The sequence below is a fragment of the Camelus bactrianus genome, chromosome 6 (genome assembly GCF_048773025.1).
Source record: "Camelus bactrianus isolate YW-2024 breed Bactrian camel chromosome 6, ASM4877302v1, whole genome shotgun sequence".
NCBI lineage: Eukaryota > Metazoa > Chordata > Mammalia > Artiodactyla > Camelidae > Camelus > Camelus bactrianus.
This window is the reverse complement of record NC_133544.1, coordinates 61,994,547-62,018,634: the sequence shown is the minus strand read 5'-3', so window position 1 is coordinate 62,018,634 and position 24,088 is coordinate 61,994,547. Positions and strand designations below refer to the sequence as shown.

The following is a 24,088-nucleotide window of genomic DNA, read 5'->3' as shown; positions in this document are numbered from 1 at the left end:
AATCTAGAGCAGATTCTCTGGTTTCCTGGTCATTCTCAGGTAAGGAAAAGTCTGTGGCCACTACATATTACAACATAGCACCATCTCAGTAACTGAAATTTCCAGCCTTGTGTAAGAGTCAAAACTCCAATCTTCATTTAAAAATAATGTCTAAAACTCTTCCCTCCCCTAGTTTGGCATTGCTATGATAGAATGCCTTCAATGGAAAGCAGCGTGAGATGGGAGAGGCTGGGTGGTTTGTTTCTTTCTTTCTTTCTCTTCCCCCGTATATATAGAGAGAGAATTAAAAAAAATTTTTTCCTTAAAAAAATCTTTGGGGGTGATTTGTTTATTTCATGGAGGTAGTAGGGATTGAACCCAGAACCTCATGCATGCTAAGCACTGCTCTCTGCCACTCAGCTGTATCTCCCCCTAGTTTCTTCTTTCTTGTTTCTGCCATCTCCCCACTCCACTCCCAACTTTCTAGTTGGGAATTTGTTGCCCTCCAGTGCTGGAGTGGTGGGAAGGAGGGACCAGAGGTTAGGAAGGCCTCACCTGACTGGTGCAGTCCTGATCTGGCACTGTTATCTTTGTGTCTGGCAGATGTTCAGGGCTCTTTTGCCTTATTCAGTAAGCAAGAAACTTCAGTAAGTACAATGTTTATTTCTGATCTCAGGATTTTGAGGGGGAGACACTGTCATATTTATCATAGTTTGGTAAAAAAAATTTTTTTTTTTACTGTGAATGACTACTGAATTTTATAAGTTGTTCTATATTCATTGTGATGATCAAGTGATCCTTTTTCTTGATTCTGTAACTGTGTGAATCACATTGATTTTTTTTAAAATGGTAACATTTGCACCCTTGGATTAAACTCCAGTCAGGATGTTATTATCCTTTCCTAAATCATTGGATTCAGCTTGCTAATATTGTGTTTAAGATTTTGCATCTATACTTTCGAGGAAGATTGACATTTTTTCTTTCAAGCAATGTCTCTGTCAGGTTTTGTTATCATGGTTATGTCTTCATAAAATGACTTGAGAAATACATACTCTGTCTATTATCTGGAAGAGTTTATGTAGGATTGTTGTTATTTCTTCCTTAAATGTTTGGTAGACGTCACCAGTGAAACGTTAATCCTGGAGATTTCTTTGTAGGTTGAATCTGTTCCTTTTGGATTGCTTTGGGGGTTCTTTGGAGATTCTCTCATCACTAGGGACTACTCACCTATGAACCTCTGCTTTAGGGGACGCACTTCCCAGCTGGCTGCCTAAGACCCCTGTATTAGTCTACTCTTGTTGCCGTAGCAAAATAACACAGACTGGGTGGCATATCACAGACATTTGTTTTGTCACAGTTCCGGAGGCTGGAAGTCCAAGATAAAGTGCCAGCAGTGCTGGTTTCTGGTGGGGCTCTTTTCCTTGATTGTAGATGACCACCTTCTCACTGTGTCTTCAAGTGGCCACATGAGGGAAGAGAAAGAGAGCTCCTCTTCCTATAAGGACACCAGTCCTGTCAGATTGGGGCCTCACACTTAAGGCCTCATTTAACCTTAATTACCCTCTTCAAGGCTCTATCTCTATATATAGTTACATTGAGCTTCAACGTATGAATTTTAGGGGCCAGAATTCAGTCCATAACAACCCCAATTCTCTGTGACCACCTCCACACAGACTCTCCCCTGTTCTGTTCCCACTAATCCTCCAGGTGGCCTTATTGCCAAAGTCCCTCTGAGATGGTTCTGCTCTCTCTCTCTGTCTCTCTCCTTTTACTTCTGGTGCACAGAAAATGTCTTCATGTTAAATCCTTCAGAAGAGGGAATGAAAATTACTCCCAACCAGGGACTTTCACGCTGTTGCCTCATGGTGCTTCTGCAAACCTCTCGCACATTCAGATTCTTACCCATGAGTCAGACATAAGAGGACTGCTCTCTAGGGGGGCTCACCTGAAGCCCTCTGCAGGGCCTCCTTAACATCTTTATTCCTAGGCTTGACAGACGGCATCAGCCTCCCTCATGGAGGGGCTTTAACCTCTTTAGAGGCTTATAACCACTTACCTCCAAATGAAAACCCTCTCTCCAGTTCCCATCTTTCCTTTTGGTCTCTTCAGCGTCTCTGGAGGTTGGAGATGAGGAATGGTCACAGAAACTGGCTTTCACATACCCCCATTTCCAGTTCCAGCAGCATCGGTAGTCTTGAGGTCTCTGCTGACATCGAGACTGTGTCCCATTTTAACCTGCTTCTGCGTTAGCTAGCATGCTGTGCAAGTCTCTATGTCAACAAATTGTATAGACGAGGACACAGGTTGACAGACATTTTACAGAGACAGTTTCTGAGTAATGCACATCAACAATTTAAAACTGATACTCTACAAAATTTAAAAGTCTGTCATCATCCTTCTTATGATTTCCTGAGCTTATCTGAGAACTGCCAACACTTGAGTAGACAGTTTTGCATCTCATGGTGCCAGACTTGCACTGGGCCTTATTTAACTCTCCCTTTAAAAGTGAGGACCTAGGAGGCCACATTCCTGCCATGGCCTCTCTTGTTCGGATCCCAGGTCCACTGCTCCAGTATTAGACAGAGACTTCTGTTTTTTGTTTTTTTGTTTTTGTTTTAACCAGGCGCTTTACTTATGGCTGCTTGAGAGATTATGGCCACTGTGCAGAGGAAATAGATGAACGCTGCAAGAAGTGAATGTCTTCAGAGCCTTAAAAAATCATGCAGCAGAAATGAGACTCTAACCTGAGTTTGGAGAGGTGAAGAAAGGCATCTCAGTGCCTTGGATAGAGAGGGAGCAGAGGGCAGGACCTCCATGGCTGGGCGCAGAAAGCACAGAAGGAGATATCCAGCAGAGGGAAGTGTCAGGGCAGAAGAATAGGTGGGGTAGAAATTTAGAATTATCCATCTGCTTCTGAACCTTGATCTACCTAGTTTTGAGGCTGCTTTGCAAATATATGTCAGAAGACTATTCTGGACACCCTTGGGTCTAGAACTCTGGAATTCCTTGTTATGTTAGGATGGTTTGGTATTGAGGGAATTGTTGATACTGACCAGAATTTTCCTGTGAACTCCAGTTTAGTGACAGAATGACCTATGGCTGAGTCCACTGCCATGAGTTCACATGGAAAAGAAGAAGCAGTGGATGTAGGGTATGCACCGAACATAATTTTGAAAATCTCAAAATATTGGGAGGGTTGCATTGTCAGGAACTAGCTTGTCTTTACCTTAAAATGTTCTCAAGTTCCCCCACATACTTCTTCCTTGTTCAGAGTTTGTGTGGTGCACCCCCGTGACCACTATGGTGAGATACTATGTTGGCTCCAAAGAGATGGTTTTGCTTATGGAAAGGACACAACCCACTATCACAGGGACAGTTGAAATAATCATATATATGACAGGAGATGATCACAGCATACTTTTGCAAACATGAATTTTGCATTATTTTTAAACTGATTTGTGCTTCTAGCTGTAGCTTAAAAGAAAGAATGCTAACATGGATAGCTACTCAGGTGATGGTGGGGGTGGTTATTAGGCTCCTGCACCGGTGGAAGCAAGCGAGGACTTCTGGCTTTGGAGGGGACTGAATGAAAGAGAAAGGGTAAGAGGTCAGGAAGGAGGTTAAGGAAGACAGTGAGGGAGGACAGTTTCCTCACACCCACTGTTGCCTACATTGCTTTCAATTTTCAACCCAGTCAGAGAAGTTGCCCTGAAATGAAGAGAGACTGGCAGGCAGTTTTGGTGCTTTCTTCATGTGCTAGGGCCACTGGAACAAAAGCACCACAGACTGGGTGGCCTAAACGACAGGACTTCACTGTCCCACCGTTCTGGAGACCGGAAGTCTAGGTGTCTAGCTGGTTCGTTCCTTCTGAGGGCCGAGAGGGAAGGATCTGTTCCAGGTCTTTCTCCTTGGCTCGTAGATGGCCATCTCCTCCTTGTGTCTCTTCATATCAGTTTCCCTCTGTGTATGTCTCTGTCCAAATAACCACTTTTTGTAAAGACACAGACATACTGGATTAAGGTGTACTCGAATGGCCTTGTTTTAACTAGATTGCCTCTGTAAAGACCCTGTCTCTAAATTAGGTCATATTCTATGATACTAAGGGTTAAGACTTCAGAATATGAATTTTGGTTGGGGTGAGTCACCAATGAACCCATAATAGGTACCATCAGTGAAGGATGTGAATTCATCCTTGAGGCTCCAGCCTCGGATCACATACCTGTTCACAGAGGAAGGGGCAGTGGAAAAATTTGAGTCAGGCCACTTGACTCTACTCCGCAGTTGGCCCCCTGCTATCCATATGGCCCTGGGCGAGTCCCTTCTCTTCTCTCAGCCTTCACTCTGTCATATAGGAAATGAAGGAACTGGAATAAAACCCCTGACGTTCTAACCTTCTTGGCTCTAAAGAAAACTGCAAGACGAGCCAGGAAGTTTGGCAGCTGCGGCTCCCAGGGGATCTGAGACACAGTTTTATTGGAAGCACAGAACCACTGCTCTCGTTCAGGAAGAGGCTTAGAGCCAATTAACACCAGGCTCAGGGTGAGTGTTTTTTGAGTCCTAAGCAGATTTTTGGGTGGTCCAGCTCTCTCGGAATACAAACTATATATTTTCCTTGGCTGACTTTCTTCCTCTTGTAAGCCAATGAGAGGATTAATGCTGAGAGGCTTTACTTCTGATCTTTCGGAAGGCAAGGGAAAGTTAAACAAGGGAACTGGATCCATATAGCATTGTTTCTGCTCACAAGGACTTAGAATCACAAGGCATTAAAGCTGGAGCCCTCGATGCCAACTGGACCAAGTTCCTTGATTTATAGCTTCAGAGTACCAGGATCTAGAGAAGTTCCTCAGTGTTGTTCACACCGCTGGTTAGAGGGAGGACCAGGATTAGAATCCAGCAGCTTGCCGCGTGATGCTGTGCTTTTCCCGTAGACAGGAGAGCACGTTCTTGTGTCTATGGGAATTAGGATTCGAAAAGTCGTTTCTGCTTTTTGGGTAAACAACTTTGGGAATGTCTGCCGTGCTCAAGAACCAACCCTTCTCCCACTTCTCCAGAGAGCAGCAGCTTGGTGGTAGGGTGGGAGGTGGGGCAACCATGTTAACCAACCTGACCATCTCCCCTGGAGATTGAAAATTGGATTTAGCAGTTCCAGTCCAGCCTGGGCTCCCTTTCAACCCGAGAGTTGTACTGTGGCCATCATCCGTCAGCTGGGTGGGCTGACTGGCACACAGGAGTGGTCACTGGGGGAAGAAAAGATGAGAGATGGAGGGACCACACTCTGGCCCCAGGGACGTTCGTATCCCAGTCCAGCCCTCTCCGAGGCTCTGTTGCTTCTCTCTAGGGTCTGTGAAACACCTGCGTCTCAATATGAAGCCCCCTCCCCTTTTCCCCCACTTCAAACTGGTTTGAATTAAACTAGTGCTGTCACTTGCCACGAACAGTTTTAACTAACATGGTACCTTCTTAGGAGAAGAGTCACCTTTAGGAGCTGAGCACACACTTTATTTCTCTTTACTTTAATTTACATGCAATCACAGAGGACCAGTGTTCTCTTCAGCTCCTTCCAGAAGCCAACATGATAGTCGTCTCGCTCTCTCTTCCATCCATTCAGTTGCTACATCTGGACAGTTTTTCTTTCATAAGGACTCAAATCCATCACTTTTATCCATACCTAATGCCACTAAATTTAGGACCTTATGTATTCATGCTGGTCATTTGCAGTGATCTCCCAACTGGTTAATGCAACATTCATCTCTCATTTTCAGTTTATTGTCCCTTCAGGTGTAGTTTCTGAAGCTCTTTTATTGTGATTCTAAGTGTTAAAGTGGCAGGGCTTAAGCCACTGAACAGGAGAGTGCTGAGAAGGGCTGAAAGAGTATATTACTTTGCTGTTGCTACATAACAAATTACCATACATTCAGCAGCTTAAAATGACATACATTTATAGTCGCACGGTTCTGTAGGTCAGACATCCAGCCAACTTGTCACGTTCTATGCTCAGGGTCTCCAAAGGCCAGAATCAAGGGGTTGGCTAGACTAGTCTCTTACCTGGAGGCTCTGGGCAAGAGTCTTCCAAGCCATTCATGATGTTGGCAGAATTCAGTGCCTTTGCAGTTTTAGGCCTGAGGTCTCCATTTCTTTGCTGGCTATCAGCTGGGGGTCACTGCTCTAAGAGGCCACCCACATTCCTTCTCACATGGCATCTCCATCTTCATAGCCCATCAGGCATCGAGTCCTTCTCCTACTTCCTTCCACCTCTGACTTGCCCTCGACACCGTTTGGAAGAAACTCCACTTTTAAAGTGCTCGTGTGACTAGGTTTGGCCCATTATTTCTAATTAGTACCCTTAATCACACTGGCGGTTCCTTTTGCCATACGACACAGCATAATGATTGGAATGATGTCTCATCAGGTTCATGGGTACCACTCACCCTCTTGATGGAGAGATTATATAAGGCCAGGGGTCACTGGGGTCATTTGTAGGATTCTGTCTACCAAAGACAGGGTCATGGGTGGGGTTGCTCACCTAAGCGGTTTCGAAGAGGTCAGAGATGTGAATTCAGACATGTGCGGTGCCATGGACTGAAACATGGTCAGTGACTTGAGTCCGAGGGAGGTCAAGGCAGCAGCGGGGCCAGAACTGGAGACAACAGCTACGCTTTTTTTCCACTGCGTGTTCATGAGTGGCAGAGGCAGTAAGGAAGGAGAGTAGTGGGAGGAAGACGTGCCCCAAGGGGAAGGTGGTGGAGAGTTATTTGTTATATAAGCCTTGTGAACAAATGGCCCAATGGCCTAGAAAGAGTATTTCTTTTTTAGGGGGCAGCCAGAGCTCCAATAGTCACCCTCCTGAATAAATTTTTCAAAAGTTTTCCCACATTCCACAGTCGGGTGTTCAAAGCCTTCCCTTTATAGTGTCCAAGTTACATTTTGACTTTATTTCCCACAAATCCTTCTAATGCATCTTCTGCTGAGGTCTGGTACATGGTGAATTTGGTAATGTAGGGAAGGGACTGATGCCAGCCAATTGTTTCTCAAGAAGAATCATAGTGGTGCTGTTTGTTTGCTGAATTTACAGAGATCTCAGGTCTGTCACCAGTTTTCAGACTCACATACTTGATTTTGTCAGTAAAGGCACCATAGCAGTCACGCCTGGGGTGGTGCTCAGGCAGACACTGATAATCTGTGCCGTCTGTGTCTCCCTTGCTGCACGTACTGATCATTGCCTCTCCTCCACTGGCTAATCTGTTACGTCTGAAGTTCCAGCCTCTCAGCTTTGCTCAGGAGTACTCCTTCCTGAGCCCTTGCCAAATGCTCCCCTTTTCCAACAATGGAAGCAGAACTAGCTGCCAATTTGGGGGCCAGTGTAAAAATGAAAATGCAGAGTTCTTGTTCATCATGATTAAGAATTTCAAAGTGGTGACTGCAGGGTATTAGAGGGAGCTCAGGTCCTGTGTCACTGTGCAGGTCAAAGCTCAGTGAACCGCCCTCACTTATGGGGCTTCCGTGCTCCTCTCCACCCTCATTCCTGTTCCCATCCACTTCGTAGGTTCTTAGACATTGTGTTTGAATGACAGCCGAGGATCTCAGATGTGCTGGAATGTTATAGAGCTCTTGAAAGTTCCCTAAATCCATAAAAAGTGTATTGAGTTAAGTCTTAGGCTTAATGCATGCTATAAAAATAATAACAGATGTGTCTGATACTTTAAGAAGAAAATGGCAACCCAGTCTTTGAAATGCAGGATACTGATGGGCCGGACCACGGGAGCAGCATATAGCAGGGAGGGTGAGGGACCTGTTTCTGGAGCTGCAGGACCTCCTTGGGAAGGAGGATAGAGAGGAAGAAATAACCCCCACCTAGCAAATGTCAGGGCCGTTAGGCTTTGGAGACGTGCTTTTCTCAGGATACCAAAGGTATTCTCAGAAGCACCTCAGAGCAGCGTTGGCACGGCGGGGCTGGGTGGAGGAGCCGGACAGGCGTGGGGCAGAAGTACTGTCTTTAACACAATTATCTAATGAGCTCGGATAATTAGCAAGGCTGCATTCTGCCTTCCGTCCCGGGCCTGACAGGACAGTGAGGATTATGAAATGGCTGCTGGCAGATGAATGGGGATTGCCTCCACCATCTGTCTTCCAAATGATCCTGTAGGTACAGCTATTATTTCAGTCAGATGCTGGCAGGCGGGCAATTGCTCACAGCCTCTGTGAAGAATAGCGGCTGTCAAGGGTTTGGTAGGTGTTACGACTTCCCACAGACCCGTCTGCAGCCCGTGTGAGACATTAAAGCGTGGAGGGGACACAGGACCTGTGACTGACCAGGAACTTTTAGAGTCTTTTCCCCTCTCCTCGGCCTCTACCCTCCTCCTGTGTTTCCTTCCTCCCCACCCCTCCCCACTCCCCTCACCCCTCCCTTCCTCTTTTCACCCCTTTCTCCTCCTCTCTCCTTTTCTCTCTTCCTCTTATAAAACTACATAAATATCTTGAGAAAGAAGTCACTGCTGCCTCCAGGAGGCAGTGGTAATTGTGGCTAATAAGTTGGCTGGAAGATAAGAAAAAAACAGAAGAAACGGAGTCTCATCAAAATCCCCCAAAGGCAGGCGTGAACCTGAGCACACTAAATAGCTTCCTGTAGTTTGATAATTGTGTTGTTTATCAGTATTTTAATTTTTATCCCTTTATGGACCAAATTGAGTGACATGATTCACCCCACGCCTTGTTTGATGTGATAGGTAGATTCATAGCCCCACACATAGCTCTCACCTCCACAATCCAACTCCCGGCACAGACTGGGAGTTCAGTAGGGCACCACTGCCCATCCTCCCATCTGGAACAGGAAATTTCTTTGAAAGGAAAGCACCTTGAGAATCAAGTTCAAGGGTAGAATTAAATGATTGCTCTTTAAGTCTGGTGAATATGGTAAGAAACTTAGAACTCGCTGTCTTTTCCCTTCAGTGTTGCTTGTAGTCTTATAATCTCCCTCTCCAACTCTTCCTCCTCTTCCTCTCCCCAACTCTCCACCCACTATCACCATCCTGCTCACAGTAATGCTTGAAAACAAAATGACACAAAACAAAAATCCTTCTCCTTGGCTGCTTCAGCTGCAGGAGGTATCACACATTAAAATCACTGTATCTCATTAGACAATGTAAATGAAGTTTCCTCACTTCACCTTTGCCAGGAAGAGGATCTGAGTGCTGTATGTCAAGTACTATTGAAATGTCTGTTTTACTCACAGTCAATCGGAAGTATTCTCTACTAAGATTTTGCTGGCAGCGTAGTAACTTGAGGATCACTTTTAATTTCTGCGTTGAGATTCAAGTTCAAAGCTATTCCTAACAGGGCATGGAGTGTCCAGTGGCTTTATGTCCAGGGCCCTATCGTTAGAGTGCCCATGTGGTTTATCATGATGCTGGACAATTTTGAGAATGGAAGGAGTCCCTACTCATGAGTACCCCAGGACGACAGTTATAAGTCCGAACTGTCCTAGACAAACCTGGGGGCACAACCCTCTGCCTATCATGGAAAGGCTGAATAGGAGAAGCATTTCATTGCAAGCAAGGATGAACATCTCTGAATGCCTGAAGCCCTAGCTGAACTTGTTACCCATTTGGCAATTAGTATATACTGCTTTAAAATTTCATTTCTCTTTATATGGATCTGTGCTTGAGGTTTGGGTCTGAATTCATATTTCCACCCTCCAGGAGAGACCCAGAAGCCTCAATAAATGCTTGTTGATCATGACCAAGTTTGGCAGGAGTGGAGCTGTTAGCTTTCTCTGGTATCAGAGGGACTCTCTAGCCCCCTCCCCCCTCCTAAGAACTCACCTCATCTTGGGGGTTAAGGAATATATTAGTTTTATATTGATTCTGTAACAAATTACCACAAACTTAGTGGCTTAAACCAACATGAATTTATTATTTTACAGTTCTGGAGGTCAAGAGTCCTCAAATAAAGGTGTCGGCAAGGCTGTGTTCCTTCTGGGAGCCCAGGGCAGAATCTGTTTCTTCCCTTTTCTAGCTTCTAGAGACCATCTGTGTTCCGTGGTTTTTGTCCCTTTCTTCATCTTCAAAGTCAGTAGTTTAGTATCTTCCAGTCTCTCTCTCTCTGCCTTCTCATCACACTGCTTTTTTCCTGGCCCTAACCCACCTGTCTCTCTTATAAGGACCCTATGTCTGCATTGGGGTCACCTGGATAATCTGCCCATCTCAGGATCCTTAACTTAGTCATTTCTGCAAAGTCCCTTTTCCCGTGTAAGGTAACATACTCACAGATTCTAGGAATTGGGACATGGACACTTTTGGGAAGGCATTATTTGGCCTCCAAGGGTCCTCTCAAGCCAGACTTTTAGGTTGTTTGGTTAGGGGCTTTGTTACTGAAAGGTCATAGCCATCGTTAGTGTTCTCACAGGTTTTTTCCAGTCTGTCTTAATGAGGAAATCTATTCCTTATAAGGTGTCCAGGGGGAGTGAAGAACTCCAATATGTGCGTAGGCTTCAGAAGTGCCATCAAGGTGGTCAGAGAAGGGAAGGGAAATTCTTCTCCAGGTGGCTTCAACATTCACCTGCTGGGGCTGAGCACATATTCTCAAGGTCTCTTCTGGCTCTTTGCACACCTTGGTGTATCTACATGCGTGATCTACATCCATACTTCTGAGAAGGGTCGAAGAGGAAGCCTTCAGAACACAATAGGGACAGGGAATGTGAGTTCATCATCAGCACCCTCTCCCCGGGCCTAGGCCTCCTTAGGAAGGACCCGGTCTGCCCCCTCCCGTTCTCTGCCCTGCTCTCACCCCGAGCTCCACCTGACTTGACAGGAAGCACCAACTGTGCTGCTGGCATCTGTATTTCAGAGTAAAAAATCTACCGCACTCCCCCCACCACTACCACACAGAGTTTCAATGGTCACCTGTTGATGTCACCTCTGTCTCAGGCTCTCATCCTTGCCTTCTCTTCCAGGGATGTTATGTTCTCATCCTCTTTCTTCTGCATGACCAGTTAGTTCTTGTACAACAGGTATTGGCAGAGCTCATAGGTGCCACAGTTTGAGTAGTCTTTCAGATCTGTTATGTCGTAAAAAGGAAGACCTCAGCCTTCTCATGGCCAAACATACATACAGCCACCACCGCAGTGGAGTTAGCATGCAAACTGTCGTATGTGTACCATCTCATTTAATCCTGACAACACCCCAATGAAATGAGTATTATTTTCTAACATTACAAAGAAGAAACTAAGATTTAGAAAAGTGACTTGTTCAATGCACGTATGTACATACACCCACCACACATACCCACTACACGTGTACACTCACACACACAACTTCTCAGCAGAGTTTAGGTTCAAGGAAAAAAAATCCAAAAATTAATATATAAATGGAAGCAGTAAGAAAATGTCAACAAGAGAGAAAAATACTTCAGGCTGGGCTTGAGGGGAGAAGGCATGGCAAAGCGTTACAGTAACGTGTCATCATTTGTGTGCGCTGTGGGCTGAATGTTTGTGTACCCCCAAGTTTATATGTCAGAGCCCAAATCCCCCATGTGATGGTGTTTGCAGGTGGGCCTTTGGGAGGTAATTATAGTTAGATTTGCTCCTGAGGGTGAGACCCTCATAATGCAATTAATGCCCTTATAAAAAGAGGAAGAAACACGAGCGATGTCTCTCTGCTGTGTGAGGATGCAGCGAAGAGGCAGCCGTCTACAGGCCGGGAAGTGTCCTCACCGAGAGCCAGATCTGCCTGGCACTCTGACTTTAGCCTTCCCAGCCTGCAGCGCTGCGAGAGGCAGGTGTTGGCTGAGTCACCCAGTTTATAGTATTTTGTTACAGCAGCCCGAGCTGACAGAGACAGTATATTCATTCAATACATGAACATACATGTATTATTTACTAATGTGTGCTGTTAGGTATGCAGAGGTAACTGAAATTCAGTCTCAGTTCTGCGGTAGATGCCTCTTTGGCAGTGAAGACAAGTCACCTCTGTAATATACAGCAGAATGTGCCAGAATATCAGGAAAAGCAATGGAAATGTATAGGAAGAGGTGGTTACTTCAGCCTGGCAAAAAAATCAGGGGAAGCTGTGGGGAAGAAGAGGTGTTGAGTGGAACCCTGAGTGACAGACCAGATTTGAATGGGATCTGAGTCCCAGGCCCAGGACACACTTGAGCAAAGGCAAGGAGGTGGGAGGAGCAGTGGCCTCGTGTGGTGGAATTATGATAGCACTGTCACGTGTGAAAGTGAGGGGCAGGCCGGGTCAGTGGCTGGGACTAGATCACATAGGACCTTGCACACCAGACTGAGGAATTCAGATTTTATTTTGTAGATAATGAGGATGCCCTTCAGGTTTTTGAGCAGATAAGAGACATAAATGAAGGCTCCCAAAATGGTAGCCAAAGAACCAAGTGTTACCTACTGATGTGTTTTGTTTGGCTTGAACGGGTTGGTTCACATAAAAGTATCTAGAAGATGTAGCAGGGCTCGCCTGCTTCCTGTTTAGCTGCAGCGACTGCAGCTGAGTAGCAGCCTGCCCTTTGACGGCATACGTTCATGCACTTCCAGTTTGCCGCAGTCCACACCGCTTCTTACAGCCTTCTTCAGATCTGTTTCATTCAGTTTTATTCCCTGTTTGGCCTCTGTTGGCATGTGAATTTGTGAGCTCTGACGTGAATGATCAGATCTGGCTTCTGAAGATGAATCTGACAGTACTTACAGGCAGGTTTGGACAGGGGAGGCAGGAAGATGCTGTTGCAATCCCTAATCTCTGGTGCAGCGGACTTCAGTTCATTTTGGGTTGTATTCAATTTATATGTTTGCCTTTCCCACCAGGGTAGAAAGTAGAACTATTTGAGACTGGATATGAATGATCTTATTATGCAAAACATTGCATACAGTAGACTATGGATAAATGTTGACCAACTTGAATAGTTCAGGTAAACACTGGTGAGGGTCAAAGGCAGTGATGGAAAAATTCATGCAGGAATGACTGTGTATAGAAATATAATTGCCAGACTTCCACTAGTTGAAGGGACCATATTAATAAAAAAATTAACTCTCCTAATGGTTTTACAACAAAATTTTATCCCTATGCAATGCCATGAGATATGCACTGTTATTATTCCTAGTTTATGACTGAGAACAGGGAGAGAAAGTCAAGGAGAGCTAGGTTTTCAGCCTGAGTAGGATATGTTAACAGAAGGAAAAACAGGCTTGTGAGGAGAGATGAATTCAGATTTGGACCTGTTGAGCTATGTGGAAAATTTCCAGCAGAAATTCAGTTCTGGATTTCAGGAGAAAGGTCAAGGCTAGAGTAATATTATTGCATTACAAGTAAAAAATTAGTTTGTGAAATGAATTCATTGATTTGGGAAAGGTGTGTAAAAAGAGGAAAGGGAAAGGACAGAATTTAGGGGAAAATATGCTATTAGGGGTGAGAAGAAGGCACGTTGGAGAGCTGGAAACTAGATGTCTGCAGTGGGACTGCAGAGAGCTGGTCACTGGATTTTGGTTTGGGTCATCCCTGAGAGAGCAGCGCCAGCAGTGTGATGGGGAAAGAAACCAGACTTGTAAGGGCCAGTGAGTCGAGACCACTCGCTCATAAAGTTTGTTGTGCAGGCGTGATGAGAAGGTGGTATCTTAATGGACAGCGAGGACAAAGAAAAGTTTTTAAGGGATTTCATGATAGAGGAGGCAAACATTTGTCCTCTGAGAGAAGTAAAAGTGGAGCAAGAGGAACTAAAGATACAAGAAAATGAGGCTATTACTGATGGAGTGAGATCTCTGAAGAAGCAGAAAGAAGTGGGGATCAAGGGCTCCGGAAGAGGGGTCCTCTTAAACAGGTGGAGGAGTGTTAAAGCTGGGAGTGCAGGAGATGCAGCTGAACTTAGAGAAGGACGTGGGGGGAGTGAAACTATTTTAAATAGGCTAGTCCTTATCTTAGCAAAGTAGAAAATGAGTTGATTTGCCAGCAGTAAGGGATTTGTCAAAAGAGACTTGGGGAGAATGGTTACGGGCTGAAACAGATACTGTGCCAAGTTGCCTGAGAATCTACTGAGATGTTATATCAGGCAGGGTCCAGGCAGGAAGCAGCAGCCATGCCAGTTATTGGAATAGGCAGAATTTGACATAAATAATTGTTAAATAGTTAAAAGTAGTTAAGTGCTAAGGGGTCCAAAAGCAGCAGGTGCAGTGTTCAGAGTCCAGTTCCAGGATCACAAAGCAGGTCTAGAAAGTGTGGACTTGGAACTGAGAGACAATTAACTGACAACTGGTGTAGATGAATAAAAGGGTTGCCCAAGACAGTAGATAAATCATCTCGTACTTTAGAGAAGCATCATTCCTTCCTTCCTTTCCAGATTCAGAGTCCCACAGAAGAGGGAAGCACTAGAGTCAAGGAAAACGCATCCCTTCAGAAAGTGGCTGGGAGCAGTGCTATGTCCGATATAAAACAGGAAAATAAAAAGCAGAGCACATTTGTTTTATTTGCTCATTTGGGGGAATTAACTGACCCCTGCTAACTGCTCTCTGGATTCAGAGGTGGGGAAACTTACTGTAATTCTGCTGCTCTAATGAGGACAAGCCAGGAAACAGTGAGCTGAGTGGATACAGGGTGGGCTGGTCTCAAGCGGCTGGTGGGTGAAGAGCTGTGGAGCAGGAGGCTGGGGATGGGGCTGAATTAGGGGGGCACGTACAAGCGAGCTGAATCTTGATAAATGCTGACAGTTTGCCCTTAAAAATATGATCTCAATGTATCTTCTCATTCAATGGTATTTGATTATCAAGTGTTATCAAGTCTCCGAATGCCACTTTTTAAGAATTTTGAATTTCTCTAACTATGAGTGAGGCTAATGTTTTTCGTATGTTCAGCTCTTTGGGTTTTTTTCTGTGAGCTCCCGCTGGTCCTGCGCGGGGGCTTTCACGGGGGACAGGTCCATTTGTGTGAAATAGAGTGCACTAAGTGTCTGGTTAATCCTGGTGCAACCTGGCGAGCTAAACAGACACGGTTCCTGACCTCTCAGGGCTGCATGTGGGCAAGACAACAGAAAAGAAAACAAATGCATAAAAACACATCACCATCAGTTCTGTGAAAGGGAAGAAGGGGTGCTGTGCGAGGAAGAGGCAGATGCAGTGGTCAGGGAAGGCCTTTCTGAGGAGGCGTTCAGTGGAGATTTGACAGGTGAGAAGTGATCAGCCGTGAAGACAGCTGGGGAGAGTACTCTTGGCATCAGAGACAGCGTGTGAAGGTTTTCAGGGGCAAAAGAATCTGGCTTGCTTGGAGAAGTGAAAGATGGCCAGACCAGTGAAAGCACAGTGAGTAATGAGGTGGCATTTATTCACAGTCCCGACCAAATTCAGAGGGATAGATCTGTACAGGTTTAAGCAGACCCGAGCACTTTATTTAAGACTTGCTTTTCTTAGGTAAAAACTCTACAGTGAAATGTCTTTTGTGGGTTTGCTTGTGGAATTAAGGCTTGGAAGGTGACGTCTGCTGTTGGCTACTGTTGGATTGTTCCTCACAGAGGATGGGTTTGAATGGCTTTTGAAGGAAGAGTTGGTACTTCCCTTAATTGTCCCTTCCTGTCACTTACGCTTCGTAAGGATGGTATTTGGTGTGCCTTCTGTGGCAACATCAGCCTCCTTTTGCCTTTCATCCAGCCTCATTCTACTACGGGGAGAAGAAACTGAGTAGGCAGAAAACTGAACAGGGACCTGAAGGAAGTCTCACGGGGTCAGCTGTGGTCCCCATGCACTCCCTTCCTCCTTGTGGGGTCCTCAGGCTCTCTCATCTTGAGTGGCATGGGCATGAGGGCAGCAGGTGTGTGTGTGTGTGTGTGTGTGTGTGTGTGGTGGGGACTCACCCACCATGGAGAATCTGGGGTAGCCCAGGTAGCCCAGCCTACAAGTATGAGTAGATAGCTTAGACCAGCTCAGCCTTACGCCTGGGAGGAGACAGTTATGCCCACTTCCAGCCCTTTATCCTGCTGTTTTCTAAAGGGAAAGTAAGGCCAGATGGGGCACTCCTAAAGGTGAGTACAGAGCTGGCTTCCCCAGCTTTCCCTGGTCAGGAAAATAATGCTGTTACCAGTGATTGGAGCTGAAGAGTGTTAATCTTTCCTGTGTCTAAAGGAACATCCTCAGATCGCATCCTTTAATCAGTATCCTGTCTCTCTGGAATAACTGTCATTGCTTTCACTTTTACTCAGTGAATTCCTAAGACTTTGGCCATTTCTGTGGCCCTCTCCATGTTAATCTTACATTAACATTACATGCCCAGACACAGTAAGGATTCAGATGTGCCTCCATCCAGTCCCTGTACATGAGCAGAGTATGTCCAGCCTCCCTGACTGGTTTCTGAATTTTTTTTGTTTTGTTTTCAACGAGTCTTCCCAGGCGGTGGAGACCAGTTTCTACACAGGATGTCAGAACTCTCAAAGAGTTACCTGTGGTCCTGGGGTGAGCTGTGTCTTGCCCAGGACACTTGCCCAGGACAGTGCCCTCCTTTAGCCCCTGGCATGCCCAGCTGTCCCCTTCCCTGAGCAGTTCAGGGCTGTCTCCTACTACTTACTGCCTTTGTTCCACTTCCCAGGTGGCAAGTAGCCTCTGACTGTAGGGAATTTTCCCCTCAGTAGAGGGAAGAGGCAGTGATGATACCACTCGGTCCCAGGAGGATGGGCCTGTAGGAGGGAGGCAGAGGGTAAAGGAATCCCTTAGGGGTGTGGCGGAACAGTTGAAGGTCGAGGTTTTAGAGAGTAACCAGCCTCTCTATCACTTCGCACTTCCCAGAGCTCCTTCACTTTCCACGCCTCCCCCTTCCCAGGACTCTGAGGCAGGCAGGGTGTAGATTATGTTCCTTTGAAACATGAAGAACCAGACACAGAAAAATTATGCACTTTGCCTGAGGACAGAAAGCTAATGACAAAGCCAGGAGGCTCTCTGTTAGGAAGAATTTTTTAAAAGAAATTTGTATGGCTTGCAATTTGTTAAAAAGTAATGTTCAGGGCAATTTTTAGAAAAGTAGATTTTGGGATTTGGGGCGGGACAGATCCACTATTATCACTAGCCTGATCCTTCTTGCCTGGACGGTCCTTTACAAGTGGCCTATTTCCCAAGTAATGTTAGGCTTAACTTGGACATCATAAATAATAGACCCATGACAGCTGTGGGAAACAGTAGGCTGACATCAGAGTTTTTCTGGAGCCTTTTTCTGTCTCTTAGCTGAATGTCTAAAGATGCTTCCAAAAAAGGCATGCTATACGTATACGTATGTAGACCAACCTTGAGCTTCTTTTTAGAGTATGAATTGCTGCCCAAAGGACACATCAGATAATCTCCCGGACTGTAAAACCACTCAGTTCCATTCTTGCAGTTGATGCCAGACACTAAAGCCAATTTCTTCCATTCCTTTTTCTTGTGAATTTAGTCCTTTTGGAAGTTTCTTCCAAAGATGTGCCTTTAGGCCAGAAGCCTCTCTTTTATGTCAGGGTTGGGATACATGAAATGTCAAGGGATCTATGTCCATAGATCCTAAAAATGGCCAAAGAGGCCTGGAATGTCTGCTCAAGTGCCTTGTGCCAACATGGATTTAAGGAAAATACATCCTTTTTTCCAGCCAGCAGCACAATCTGACAGGCATGGGAAGCCTGCAGGGCTCACTGCTTTATTTTGGATCCATCATAGAGAACAGCCTGCAGATGAGCTGTGGAGCCCTTATGTGCCAGGCACAGGGCTGAAGCCTTTACAGTCATTATTTTATTTAATCCTTATGATAACCTGTGAAGTAGATAGCCACTCCCACTTCAAAGTTAAGAAAGCAGGCACAGAAAGAGTCAGTAACTTGCCTAAGGCCACCCACCTGGTAAGCCTGGAGCTGGACCTCAAAGCACTGCAGGACCACAGGGCAACGCTGTCTTCAGCAAGCCACCACAAGGGGGCGCCCTGCCCATGTCCACTCTAGCTAAAGGTGTGTTTTATTTCTCCTTCTGGGGATGTGGGGTGCGGCACAGTTCATATATCCTTCTTTCCCACAGTTTCTTTCTGTCCAAATGTTGAGGCCATTTCAGTATTGGAAATTTTCAGAACAATGTAAATGTGTCCACCAGTATCAGCCACTGTAATTCCAGGTCTTAAAAAAAGCAAAGCTCCCTGAAGGAAGCCACTGTACTGTGAATAAAAAAAGCACGTTTGATAGTTGGAACCAGATTTTCCCTCCTGAGGTAGTAACTAAAAAGGATTGGTTTAAAAAAAAAAAACTAACAGAAAGCTTCAGGTTTCAGTCATCAAGGATGTGGTTTTACAATTAAACAGAGCATTTGGCGCACTTGATCAGAGCACGTAACAGGTGTTTTCTTCAGAAATTGTGAATCACCCAAGCCATGTTTTAGATCTCAGGGTAAAGTTGAGAATTCATGGCCTCATTTTTCTTCTTTCTGGTTATCTGACAAATAATCAGAGTGGCGAAACTGGTGGGGGATACGATGTCATAGGACAAAGGCTTATATCCAATGTTGACAAGTGACACCTGGGACTTGCAGGAATGGCGATTCCTGAATAGCCTCTGACACATCTAGGCCAGCCCCCATTGAAACAGGCATCCTTGAGCCGGTCGACCACTTAAAGACAGGAAAAAAATGTATGCTCTATAAAAACATCTCCACTCCATCTCAGCATTTACAATGTGTAATAGACAAAATGTGGACGCAGTGACAATACCCCTCAGCAGTCAACTCAGAACCTCTTAGGTCCATCCACTGGTTCCTGTGAGACTGAGGGAAGCAAGGTGGCTTTGCCCCACCAGCCTACATTCAGCAGTGCCCAGTGGGGCGGACCCCCGAAGCAGCCCCCCTGAAGACCTGCAATGCCCAGGACTATGACTCATTAGCAGAAAGAAGAAAATGTGGCAGAAAACTTCAGGGGTGGGAGGGGGTTGGGAAGTGAAAATATGACTCAGGAAATCCTGAGGCTCTAGACGAGGCTCTAGGGAGAAAATATAATGGGGGTCAAGGCAGGAGGTTGCACTATAGCAGTAATCAAGCTTAAATGCACATTATGTTTAATTTCCTTGAGGGCTTTAATTTGCTGGTTTAAACCTAGTAAGCATCTGGGGAAGCCAGGTGCCTCACCATCCAGGCCTGCTGGAGCCATTTTATTTCTTTAGCAAAAGACAAGATGGCCAGGGGCAAATTTGGGAATAAAATGTGTACATTTTCCAAAAGCTCCCCAAGTAACTGTGACATGCAGCCTGGATGGAGAAGCTGCCCTAAATGGCTATAAACCGGCGCTGTAGTGCAGGTAAGGTGGAAAAACAAGGCGAAGGGCACGGAGGGGAGAAATGTGACTTGGCGGGTGGGTATAAAGATCAGTTTTGCAATCAGACTGTCTCTGGCTCTACAAAATCATTTCACGTATATGCAGTTTCTGTATTTTCAAAAAGCACGCCAAAAGGAAATCTGTCTTTTGCAACATCTTGTTAAAAGAGGGCTATTAGCGCACTCAGGCTTAGAGAAACGAAGTGAGCATTGCCTTTTGGGTGGGATGTGTTCAGTGTCTCAGTCTTCACGTTTCTCCTGCTCTGATCATGGCCCACTTGAGGCACTTCCCGGTTCCACTGACCTTTAGGAATACTGTCACCTGCCTACCCATGGCCAGATGTGACTTCGGGGGAAGCTAGCAGCGCAGTTCAGCTCTTTTCTCGATGCCAGCTGTGTGCATGCCTATATGGATGTGCATACCTGTGTCCAGCTACCACCCAGGTTCGCCCGCGCCAGGGGAAAGAGGCACACAGAAGGGATATCATCAGGAAATAACATGGAGACTTTGCATTTGTTTGAGATTTATTTCTGGTATTTTTCTCCCCTCTCTTCTCTCTACTTCGCCCTGCCCTCAGTCTGCTTGTTTAGGCAGACGATGATTGATGAGTCAATACAGTTGACCTTTGGACAATGTGAGCATTAAAGGTGCAGCCCCACCTCCCTCAAATAATTGAAAATCAGCCTATAATTTCACAGTTGGTCCTCCGTGTGTGGTTGGTTGAATCCAGATTCAACCAACTGTGAATTTTGTAGTACTGTAGTATGCATCTATTGAAAAAAATCCCATATATGTGGACCCGGGCAGTTCAAACCCATGTTAGGACAAACGTTTTTCCTAAGTGTGTTCTCATTGACAGCAAGGAGGAAAGGCACCATTGATTTTTGTCTTAAACCTTGTATTCTCCCATAAAATTTGAGAGTTGCTTGTGGTATAATTGCTAGCAAAAATTATATTAAGAAAAAAGATCATCTTTGCAAATCAGTGGGTTGATAATTAGTTTGTAAGAAAGGTGCCTTTAAATATCTAATGACTCAAGGCCAGGTCCTCATCTAGCCGAACCATCTCTCTGTCCTTTCTCTGCAAAGTGGAGGTGGTAGCCTTTCCTTTACACTTGAAGTCCTCCCAGGAAATACTTCAGAGTCCTACTTGCTTCACCCAGTGTCCATGACAACTGTTCTGCAACAGTCGTCACCTCAGTCACTTCCTTTGAAAACAAGCGGGGCAATGCGATAACTTGCATTTGCTTTTCCATAAAAATAAATTGAGATAATTTGACTGTCTTCTTTCCAATTTAAAAGGACATGAAAGTAGTCTGCTGAATGAGGGTGTGTGCAGTAATAAGCACTTGAGTTGAGACATCACTAATATCCTCAGAAAAATAACTATTAATCAGCTTAACTGCTTTGCCCATGAGAAGAAGGAAAAAATCTTAACTCTTCCTGGGTAGAAGCTCATTGTTTAAATTAATTTTAGTTAGCTCTTTAGTCTTTTTTTAAATTTCAAGTTCTCCCAGTCAAATGTCCATAAGAATACTTATCAGAATGGCTCCTGTAGGCACACAAGTTCTTCCCATTAGCATCCAAAGGGTGATGCCTGCCTATCCGGTAGTGTTTTATAGATTTCGAAAATAACTGACAGAAACGAACATTCATCGCGGTTAAAATATTTAATGATAAAATTAGAGTTTGCTGTAATAGTGAATCACAGGGCAAGTGTTACTTGTCTCTGAAAGGAACAAAAATTATCTTTGACATGTTAGAGAACTTCTGGAGAATGAATAACTGTACAACAGACATTAGCAGTGTTACAATTCTAAAAATTAAGAGCAAAACCTATCTTTAATATCCTTTATTGAGAACATTCTGTAAATATTTTTACATAAATGCACAACCTTTGTTAGCCATAAAAGTAGTATTAAGACAAATTTCACTGTAATTTTAAGTCTAACACATAATCTTTTTTTCAGAGCTTAAAAAAGGTAACTACTGATCTTGTTACATTTTACAAATACATTCTTTAATATGAAACATTAGCCTGAATTAGCGTCTACTTCCTGTACACAGGTATCTAATAGGACTAGTGAAGAATACTGCAGCTGCGCTCCAGGCGGAAGTGAGAACACTGGGAAAATCTTTATGCGCTGTCAATACGATTTAAGAAAGCCTTCACAGATACAGAGTATTTCCAAAACTCAACAGTGAAGTGCGGAAATGAAACAAACGTCTTCTAGCAAGCCACTGAATTGCTCCCAAGTAATGTAAGTTATTTTAGCAATTTTCTCTACGTTAGACTGTATTAATATTTTGTATAGCAGCACCTTCCACAAAAGGATAGCAAAGAACTTCACGTGTGCCATCACAGGGCTCGCTCCTCTGCAAACAGTCAGGAGTCCAGGAGGGGCCGGGGTTGCTTTTTGGCCTCTGTTGGGTGGAAGCCTAGGTAGGACTTGGACACAGGGAGGTCAAGGGCATGACCACAGCCTGGAAGCAAATCAGGAGAGGATGCTAATAAAGATGCACATAGACTTTCTTCTAGTCCAGGCTATTTCCAGTAAGACTTAAGTCTATCAGGACAAATAGTAAAGAAAGGGCAAGGTGTTGAACACCTATATTTATGAAGAGTAACTATCACAAGGCTACCAGGAAGGAGGACTCTCAGATTTCACAGTATGCTTATGACCTCACCCTCTGCTATTTGAGAAGCAGCTTCACAAACACTGTTGCTAGATAGTTGGCAACAAATTTTATATTTGAGTTTGGCCAATTGTCAGGGGGTTTTAGATTTACCCTTTCAATTATTTATACCAACTATCTCTGAGGCTAGAATCCAACTTGGGAAGATGGATATATGTGTGTGTACGTGTGCATTTTCTGACCGAGGTCTGCAAACAACACCTATTTGGTGTGATGTTTGCAGCTTTTCTTAAAAATTATAAATGTGTCTAATGATACTCACCAGATACCAAGTTCCTTGATTCTTTAAAGTTTTAAGACACCAAAAAAAAAAAGTACAAAATATTAAACTTTATAGGGTAAACTATTTAACTTTACAGAGTTTTCTTGAACTGGATCATTTCCCTAAGAGGATCCAGAAATTTGTCTCTGGTAAATCCTATCTCCCTTTTGATATGTACCAAGATCATCCCCCCCCCCAATAGCCTAATTTTCTATCACTTTGGGAATGCTTTATCAGGAGAATTTAAGATATTCAAATCAGCATAAATAATCCCAAAGTCATTGTATGCTGCTGTGTAAGAGGCTATAATACACGTGGCCTCAATCGGCTCAATGGATAGAACAGGGTCCTGAAGATCCAGGCAGCTTAAAAATCAATGCACCGCAGCAGGAGGCTGAGAATGTGTCTGGGATGTGCAGCCTGCCTCCTTGTTTCATGAAGACAAAGCACAGCTTCTATTTAGCATTTTAACCCTCTAAGGAACCAAATTCCCAGACTGAAAGCCCAGGACTGTGTTGAGTAATACGAGATCGGAAAGTGTGTGAACTGACTTTATTCAGTCTGACTGCAATGGAAAGGCTTCCTGACTGCTGTTTTATGCCAGACCTGGCAAGTTGCAATTGCCATGAAATGTGATGTGTCAAGAAACCCACACTTTAAATTACATTAAGTAAACAGACAGCAGTAACAACATAAAAACCTCCAAAAATCAGATACCAAGCTATTGATGGCCATTTCCCAAGGCATTGTGAGGGTGTCTCTGAAATAGGCATGACTTTGTAAAAAAAAAAAAAAAAAAGATTTTTAATGTAGTATCTTTTCACATTATCATTTGCACAGACTTTTATCTGGACAAATCGATTCTTGATTAAAATCCAAGCTCTTTTCAAGACCAGCTAACTTAGTAATTGGGGACAGTGACAAAAGAAACATTCGTGAATGCACAGAGGTTTTACAAATAGGCTTTTCCTTGGGTCTTTAATCTCAAATTTTTATCCTTCATTTGACAATTCCAAATAATCAACCTGGAAACAAGTAGTGGAAGTACTTAAACTGTAGCTCAGAAAGTAGACTTCTATCTGTGATTCTGATGTTTTTTTTTTGAATGCTGGTGATGGCTCATGCATGAGATTACTACACAAAAAGCAAAATCTAAGACTGCTGTTTCCCCTGATAAATCCATTTGTTTTCCATAATACAGACTTACATCTCAGGATATAGAATCTTAACCTTCAAATTAAGAGTAGCTAGGAGACTGAGTGAAACCAGTCACTGCTTGAATTTTATTTTCAACCAGGAACAGTAACAGCTGATGTCACTACATTAAAATGTCTTCCTGCTTAATATCAGGGGAAAAAAAACCATGTTGCCAGTATATCATTTGGTCAAAATTTCATATTCAAACTACTGAAAAAAAAACCTTAAAAAAAAAAAGGGAAAACACAAACACACGCACACACACAGTGGAAAAGAACTGAAGCTGATGCTATGCAGCATTTCTTAGCAAGGTTATTAGGGAAATGTATAAACACAGCATCTTTTCTTTCATACTAACATCTGAAAAGGCAAAACAAACCCCCTAAATGTCCGTATTTTGGAAAAGAAGCAAGCGGAGGTCTGGAATTCTTGTAAAAACTGCTGAACAAACTTCCATTTCTCTTAAGAGGTCATCAGGAGAGGCAGTTTCTCAACATTTGTGCTTCATGGCAAGCTAAACAGAGAGAGGGACACAAGTAAGATGTTAGCAGCCCCAGGAGTCTTCCTGCTGCGGCCGAGCACCATTACTACCCACAGCGGCACCTGGTAGGTGTGCACCATCTCCCCGAATCGTCCACTGAGCGCTGCATTTGTCTCCCCTCCTTACAG

General features: G+C 44.3%; 1 protein-coding gene across 4 annotated transcripts in view; it reads right to left on the bottom strand.

The window, feature by feature from the left end:
• Positions 1-20,918: 20,918 nt before the first annotated feature.
• STXBP6 (syntaxin binding protein 6) overlaps positions 20,919-24,088 on the bottom strand; it is a 222,264-nt gene continuing 219,094 nt past the window's right edge. For all 4 annotated transcript variants that reach the window (XM_074365698.1, XM_045522637.2, XM_010963022.3 and 1 more), the window contains one exon: positions 20,919-23,933. In XM_074365698.1, the coding sequence (XP_074221799.1) occupies positions 23,893-23,933 (41 nt within the window). In that variant the 3' untranslated portion in view covers positions 20,919-23,892. The remainder of the gene's footprint in view (positions 23,934-24,088) is intronic.